This window comes from Poromitra crassiceps, assembly GCF_964638095.1.
Source record: "Poromitra crassiceps genome assembly, chromosome: 1".
In the NCBI taxonomy this organism is placed as follows: Eukaryota; Metazoa; Chordata; class Actinopteri; order Beryciformes; family Melamphaidae; genus Poromitra; species Poromitra crassiceps.
In genome coordinates, this window is record NC_139623.1 from 77,239,985 (window position 1) to 77,248,515 (window position 8,531).

At 42.5% G+C, this 8,531-nt stretch overlaps 1 protein-coding gene across 1 annotated transcript; it reads left to right on the forward strand.

Annotated features, from left to right (window-relative positions):
- Positions 1-3,982: 3,982 nt before the first annotated feature.
- On the forward strand, positions 3,983-8,156 carry pimreg (PICALM interacting mitotic regulator; the record flags this gene model as incomplete). The annotated part of the gene is made up of 5 exons (XM_083650385.1): positions 3,983-4,273; positions 5,699-6,033; positions 6,225-6,320; positions 7,365-7,403; positions 8,046-8,156. The coding sequence occupies 4 exons, from the start codon at positions 3,983-3,985 to the stop codon at positions 7,393-7,395; spliced, it is 753 nt and encodes a 250-aa protein (XP_083506511.1). The 3' UTR covers positions 7,396-7,403; positions 8,046-8,156.
- Between the last annotated feature and the right edge of the window lie 375 nt (positions 8,157-8,531).

The window sequence follows — 8,531 nt, forward strand, 5'->3', positions numbered from 1 at the left end:
TTTATCCTAAATATTCACTTGACATCGTTACTTTTGTTTTCGCTGCTGAGCTGTATAGACAGTTTTTACGGAATGGTGGTCAGTCCTGCACTTGAATGTTTTTTTTCTTCTTTTATGTCCATAGCAAACACTGCAACAGGAAGTGAGCGGGGGTTCAATTTAGAATGTTTTTGTTGTCAAGTTAAAACCGTCTATACAATAAAGAAGCATTTTTAATACTGTGAGCAAATGAACAGCCTCTCAATTTAAGAGTAACGAATGAGCAGCATTGGCTGTAAGTGTGTTACTGGAACAAGTAGCTGCATGGTGTGGATATGGATGAGGCAGCTCTCATCTCAAATACAAAGATATTGAATGTATGTGTGACATGTAGCCTACAGATGATTGTAAATCATGTCTTCTACTGTTCAGTCGTCTTCATGTAGCTATGCATGCTACAGTATTCTTGTAGCCTATACTCGTCACCTTACATCTGGATGTCCATTTTCTCTGTACCCTCCTAGTCCATCTGATGGACTTTTCCTGCAGTCGCGTATGGGCCGTTTCCACATTTTTTGAGTATATGGTCTTAAAGTAAGGCTAGGTATTTTTTTGGGGGTATTTGACAAAAATCAATCATAGTTATAATTTTTATACGATCCTAAGACCTATTTTCAAAAATACTCCTCAATTTACTCCTGGTCCATCTGATGGACCCATTGACTTCCATTGAAACCACTCTATTGGTACTCCCAGCAAATTTTTACAAAATTAATTTATTTCATTTATTTCAGCGGGCATCCTGGACCAAATACCTTGAACTTTGACCTTAATATCTAACCTTGGAGTTGGTAGAAATTTTGGGGGAGTTACATGGTCTCATAGTCCATTGCATAGTTGTCCCATTGATTTCAATGTTAATTTTGCACAAAAAGAACATTTTTTTTTGACTTCCAGCTAATTTTTCAAAAAATCATTATTTCCTTGATGTTACACATCTCACCTTGACTCAAGGGGTTAAAATTGTAGTTTCTACTTTTTTTTTTTTTTTTCCCATATTCCCCCAGTTTTGGCATAGCAATCAATTCCATACAGTTTACATGAAATGTAAAAAAAACTGATTCCTATGCCAAAGATGGGAAAATATTATAAAACTGAATTTGACAGTCCACACTACTGATTTGAAGCCTTTAGACCAGGATAGATGCTGGACTAAAGCTCGTTTGTGTTTTTTGGGGAAAATGGCTGGTAGTCCAAAACATGCGCTTTTTGGATTTTTGGCTCAAAATATGAAAAAATACTATTTTTACAAAAAATCACAAAAAATACAAAAACCCACTGATGATGTCACAATGTCTGTGACATCATCAGTAATGTCATCAGTGACATATTATTGACAAAAAATCATCTCATGACATCACTGATGATGTCATAGGCTAGTGATGTCATAGCTATTGTGACATCATGCCTGTGAATCTTTGATACTAGGCATCTTGCAGTGGTGACTTTTGTAAAACACCCCAACTTGCCCATAATATCAGACCCAAAGCCAGTTTGTCTTTATGGAAATGGAAAAAAAAAACTTTTTTTTTTTTTATGTACTTTTTTTTTTTTTTACTGTACTTACTGTACACTGGCATTTGAGGGGTTAAAATTCGAATAGGTATGAAATGTTGGTATGAGGTATTAGGGAAGAAGTTACCAATGAATTATAAACAGTCAAAAATTTAAAAATTTAAATTAATATTTATAAATTAGTACAGTATTCTCGTTAAGGTCCATCAGATGGACCAGGATTAAATTGAGGATTCCGCGGCAGCAGGGTACAAGGGTTAAGTGCAACAGGTGTAGCCTGTATTTCCACTGAGATAAAGAATCTATTTTTCAGGGAAGTGCAGTATCAAACCCCCTCACCAAGAGAGACTGGCTCTTTCAGGTTTTTATCAGTTTGCAGTGAGCCACACAAGGCTCTTGTGTTATTGACAAATAGTGATGTAGGCCTATATGTATGCTCTGGTCTCATTGGAAATGAAATTGGATCAGTCTAGTGTTGAACTAAAACTAATAGAAAATAACTATAGACAACACAAACTAGGCTACATTAAACAAACAGAACGAAAGTTGCATCGGTGGGAGAGAGACTGAATGATCTGAAGGTCTGAGTGCACCGGCCCCAGGTGCACCCAATCAACCTAACGATCCCAACAACAGGCTCCTCCTGTAAGAGGGCCAGGAGAGTGGGAAGGTTGTCACACTTTGCTGTTTTATTACATAAAGTGTATGAAATCCATGACCAAAATAGTCATACATCCTGTCATTGTGTTAGGTATGGTTGGAATTCTAGTGAAAATAAGTTATTAGGCTATTCTTTTTGCTGGGGACCCACTGGAACCCCTCAAGGACCTCTGGGGGTCCCCAGACTCCACTTTGCTGTGCCACGGCACTGTGCCAAACACTGAAAATGAATAGCATTTCTCACATAGCCTTACTTGATTAACCTGACGCTGCCAGATGGATGTAGGTCGGTAGCCTAGTAGGTTGGTTCACATTTGTTTCACAACCTAATGCCGCCCCCATCTGGCGGAGTCAGGTTATTACTTGATTGGGGAGAGGCAGAGTGAGGGCTCTGGGGAGGGGGGTATTTTGTTTATTGAGGAGGGGGAGCGTATTACGTCACCCAGGGGTCTGCGCGCGATGGGCGTGGCTTTTGTGTGTGCAGTGCAGTCTAGGGTCCGCCGCCAAATTCAAACAAACACTCAACACTGAAAGACTGAAGCACAGAGGAGAGAGACGACTATCGCAAGTTACACATTTAGGTAAGCTAGCATAACGTTAACATAAAAGTTTGGATAGTGGGCTGTCTATTGTAATTTTCCCACTTATTTTAACGTTAGCGATCCTCGGTAGCATTTTAATTTGGTGTAAGATCATGAGCTATTTAGCTAACCCTTGTACCCTAACGTTACTCATGCGTTAGCTAACAAAGCCTTGTCTGTGGTGATCAGTGGTCATTTGCTGGCCATGGAAGATACTTGAAGACAATTTTAACGTTACGATTACAGTAACTTAACGATAACTAACGTACCTATGGAGTCAAGTAAGTGAAAATGCGATTGTTTTCTCTTCTGGCTGTAACGTTATTGAGATGCAGCGAGCCTCTGCTTTGTTGTCGGGCAGGGCAGGAATGCGCTCGCTGCCTCCTCAAAAAGACGGATGATTGTCTTCGCCAGGACAAGATTCAGTCCATCGATCAACATTTTTCCTGTGTTGTGATGTACTGTCAATGGTTGTGATGCTGATGAATAATGAATAATAGTACTATGGGTGTTATATAATTACAGGGTTCTGCCAAGGTGCTTGTGCTTGTTGGATTTTGAGGGGGGGGAAATCAAATCCTGGAATACCTTGAAAATAGACCCTTTTTTAAACAAGGTGCTTAAAAGTCATTGAATGTAACATGAACCACATAGCGCTGTAGTGTCTGTCAGTGACTGCCACGTCTTATATTCTGACCAAAGTTGGTATTAAAAACACAAAAGGCGCTTACTGAGGTATGAGCATCTGTTCAAAGTCAAAGCAATCTTTAGACAACTATCTTCCCGTCCCGTTCACAAGATTGATAGTAGAATTAACTTGTTAATGTTGTTGTTGTGCCACATTTATATTTGAAAATCTATTATTTGATTTGTGTGAAGTCCTTGAAAATGAAAAAAATTGTGCTTGAAAAAGTGCTTGAAAGTCAATGAATAAATATGACATCGATGAATAAATATGCTTTTGAATCAGTGGATTAATTTGCATAAGCACACAAGTCTAGTGTTACATTGGTTTTCCTTTGTCTGTACCATAGACTGTATACAGGATTTTAAAACAAAATGTGTACCATGCTCCTTGATGTCAAGCCACATCTAGCAGTTAGGACCACCCATCTGCTGTTCTGATATCATGCTTCCAACATGTTTTGATGAATGCACTCCTGTCGGTTGTCTCAGCAGCTTTGATGATGAACGGGCTTGGTGCAGCGGTGGTGGGAGTGTGGCGGGCACATACAGTCCTGGATGAATCTGATGGGGCAGAGAGCCCTGAAGCCCCCGACCGTTTTCGCAAGCTTCGCTCATCATCTTCTCTGAACTCCCTGCGGATGTCTCTGCGAAAGAGGCTTCCACTGCGGGCTGTCCAGACCAACTCACTCCCTGAGAATCCAACCTGGGAAAGCCTGCAGGAACAGCCCAAATCCAGCACAGTCCGCACAATCACCCGCAGTGCACGGAACTCCATCAGTGGAGTGTATCAGGTAGATGGATTCACATGATTTTACATTGGTTCAAGCTGGAAATGCACCAGAAACCCTTTATTTCTGAGTACAAATCCTAATTTATCAGGCAACTAAGAGATGCTCCAAGCCATTACATTCAATTCACCGGGCAAGCAGGGTGGCGTAGTGAGTGAGTAGTAGAGAGAGTTTCCTTCAATCAGAGGGCCTGGGTTCAGGACCCTGTGCCAGCAGGCATACAACTGTCCAAGACACTGACTGAATACCAGTCAGACATCAGCTATAGCTGATGTCTAGATGTCTCAGACTAGAGAGAGCTATCAGCTATAGCTGATGTCTAGATGTCTCAGACTAAAGAGAGCTATCAGCTATAGCTGATGTCTAGATGTCTCAGACTAGAGAGAGCTATCAGCTATAGCTGATGTCTAGATCAGTGGTTCTCAAATGGAGGTCCGGGGACCCCCAGGGGTCCGTGGCACTTTGCCAGGGGGTCTGCGAAAAGTTTTCAGGGAAATAAAAATAAAACCTTTTTTTTGTGTGCAAAAGCTTCATAGTTCAACGAAAATATTTTATGCTTTAAATCTAAAATGGTTCATGGATTACATTCTAATCTAACAAACCTATCAATTTAAAAGTCAAGCACGTTACCATGGAAACAATTAAGCTTAGCCCAAAATCACAAATCAGAATGAGGGGGTCCCCGGTATATTTTCTATCTTGTAGGGGTCCTTGGCTGAAAAACATTTGAGAACCTCTGGTCTAGATGTCTCAGACTGGAGAGAGCTATCCGCTATAACTGATGTCTAGATGTCTCAGACTGGAGAGAGCTATCAGCTATAGCGGCACTGTCCTGGCTGCAGCTGACCTTGTGCTGTCCTCTGCCTGTGGAGGAGGCACGTACAGTGTAACATCCCAATACACAGGGTTTGATGTTCCAATGAAATCCAGCCTGTTTGTTGGTCCATTTTACACTGATCTTGGGGATTCAGTTTCAGTCAGTGTCTAGCTCAAGGCCGCTTCAGCATGGTGTATGCTCCTGAACACAGGTCCTCTGGCTGAAGCAAGGTGTGGACGGAGGCGAGTGTGAAGAGAATGAATCTACGTGGATCAATAAACTCTCACACATTGAACTATCGGTATATAAATTTGTAGTTTTGGGTCATCAGACTAAAATAGAGGCAAGCTTTTTCTGACATAATGCAGTTTTTGATCTACTGAGCAGGCCATTTCAAGTCAACTGTTGTGTGTGTGTGTGTAGGGAAATTAATTTGCTGATGTCCAATTTTAGCCCATTTGAAGCCAACGCCTATATCGGTATATCCCTGGTTAAATAAGTTAGAAAATGATGATAAGCAGCATGGCATGTCCTTCATTTGTTGTGTTCCCCCTCATTCGTCATCTCTTTCTTCCCTCGTGTCCCTTTCGTTATGTGCCTCTCTCATTCAGAGGATGCAGAGGAGCAAAGAGGCTGCGCGTGAGGAGTGTTTGGTAGCAACACCGGGTCGGATATGCGACGCAGAAGAAGGCGCCGTACCTTCTCGCACCCCAAAGCGTACGCCTGGTCGACCTACAGCCATCGCAACCCCCAGCAGGCGCACCCCCAGATCGACGACCACACCCAGACGTACTCCAGGCTCCAGACACCGATCTGGAATAAAAGAGACCCCTGAGGCCGACGCTAAAGTCCGGGGGGTAAAAACAGGAGGAGGCAGGAGGCAGCTGGTCCGCATGGCTGCATTACGAAGTCCCTTTGCTTCTCCCAACACACAGAGCCGGAGGCGGTGAGTGCTTCACCGTTCACAGCTTCATAACCAGCTACATGCTAGCATTCATCCACGATGCCGTTGACAGATCTGTCTCTACCTCCGTCGCTGGAAGCTTGATGACGTCGACTCGACGGTGGGTCTGACTACGTGAGACTAACAGATCTGTCACTCTACTCGTTGATCCAGATGTGTTCTGCTTCTCACAGGAAGTTTGACCAGGACCTGGAGACGGTGTCCAGTGGACTCAGGAAGCTGAAGCATCTGTCCAGGGCCTTTGATGACATCATTGGCAGAGACGACAGGTACGACGGCATCAGCATCATGTCAAATGAAATGTTTTGATCACTAAACAGGCGATGAATTACTAATGTATTTGCATTTGTATATTACTGATCGTGAAAGGGTCGATTTGGCATGAGAGCTGTGTGTGCGTGCGCACACGCGCACGTGTGTGTGTGTGTGAGTTCACACGGGGCCTTGAAAGTTTGTGAAGTTGTGGGGACTCAAGGCCTTGAACATTTTTGAAAATGGACCTAAATAGACATGGTTCAGTGAAAGTGCTTGAATGTATCTATTTTGTGCAAGAATTAATTGAAGTTCTTTTGATTATTATTTTTTCAATTGTTGTCTGTGAGCTTATGTAAAGCTAGTTCTCATTATAAAGATTCCCAGTGTTGTAACAGTAATTACCCTTGATCCGCGTCTCAAACTATGCCGTGTTGGCTCCATGAATTTGAGTGAATTTGATGTTGAAGAAGGTGTGAGAGCCCTGGTTATCTGTGATAGTGGGTAATAAACCATGTAATAAACATGTGTGTGGATGCATGTGTGTAGGCGAACGAGAAAGATGTGTGTATTTGAGAGAGACATCGATGCAATCCATTTCCTGTTGTTCAAACATATTCTGCTCAGAGCGGGTGACTGACTGCCCCCCCCCCCCACCCAAAGAATCCCCGGTCGGCACTGTAACTCTTCTGTCTCCCTAACTTCCTTCCCCATCCCCCACACACATTCTTCCCGCCTCAGTTTAAAAACTGGGTCTGTATTTCTGGTATGTGGACGAGGAGGGGAGCGAGGGGGGACACAGTTGGGAGGAGGAATTATGGGTGTGGGATGTCGTTGGTGTGGGAATTGGAGCCAGATGAAAAAACATGTTGGGTGTTTTTATGCATTGTTTCCTGTATTGATGTTCAAAATGTTGAATGGAAATGGATACATTGTGACGGACAGAAAGCCATGTATGTGTACAGTGACCTTGTCCGTTATCTGTGTGTGAACTGTGAATTCCAAACCAAATACGTTTCTGTTGGAAATGTAACCACAAGTTTGTTTTCCTCCTACCACAGGCGGTTCAACTATTCCCATATTATGGAGTAGGGATGAAGGTAAAAAAGAAATCACGTCTCAAGCGCTATGCTGCTAAAAGAAAGGTTATTATGAGGAGATAGAATATGATATATGATAGAATGAACAGTTTGTGACAGGAAAGTGCATGGGAGAGCTGGCCTGTTGGCTGCATGGCGATGCATGTGCTGAAAATTAATCGACAACCTATTTTGATCATCGTTTTGAGTACAATTTGAAGAGAAAAAAAATCTCTGATTCCAGCTTCTTAAATGTGAATATTTTCTGGTTTCTTTACTCCTGTATGACAAGACAGTAAACTGATATTATCTTTGAGTTGTGGACAAAACAAAGACATTTGAGGGCGTCATCTTGGACTTTGGGAAACACCGATAGTCATTTGCTACCATTTTCTGACATTTTATAGACCAAACGATTAATCGAGAAAATAATCAACAGATGAATCGATTATGAAAATAATCGTTAGTGGCAGCCCTCTACTGACATTGTTCGACCAAAGCAAAAGGCTGCCGTTTCCCATCATTCTCACAATGCTCCTTTTCCCTCTGCTCAAACCAGCCCTGTTTTTTCTCTGCCGGTCACTTGCTAAATACTTTCATTACTCTCTCTCTCTTTTGCCTTCTATGGTCACTTATGAATCATTTCCTCTCTCCTCTTGCCAGGACGGGGGCACGGGAGCGCTGTGGAGGAGGAGTGATGAGGAGGCGGTTGGACCCCAGCGGTAAACTCAGCCGCTCCAACCTCTCCCGCCGAGCCACACATCTATCGGACACGCTGGGAGGCTGGGCCCACATGGCTGTTAACAACATCCGCAAACCCAACTGAACGACATACGTGTGTACTGTATGTGAAACAATAGACATTTTGTACCCACTTTTTTTTTATCGTGTTTTTCATTGTTGACGTACAGTATGACTGTTACATTTACTTTCATATGTACATGTATCGTCATGATACTGGGAAACTTACTCCGCAACTTGTTTTCTTCATCTACCTATGCTGGGTATAATTAGCGATGTACCAGTCATTCCTGTGTGTTTACACATTTCAGACTAGCTAGTTGTGGGTGTAGCTACCAAAGGGATATCTGTATGATGCTGCATATACCCGTCATAGCTGCTACAACCAAATGTCTTACTTTTTTTTAC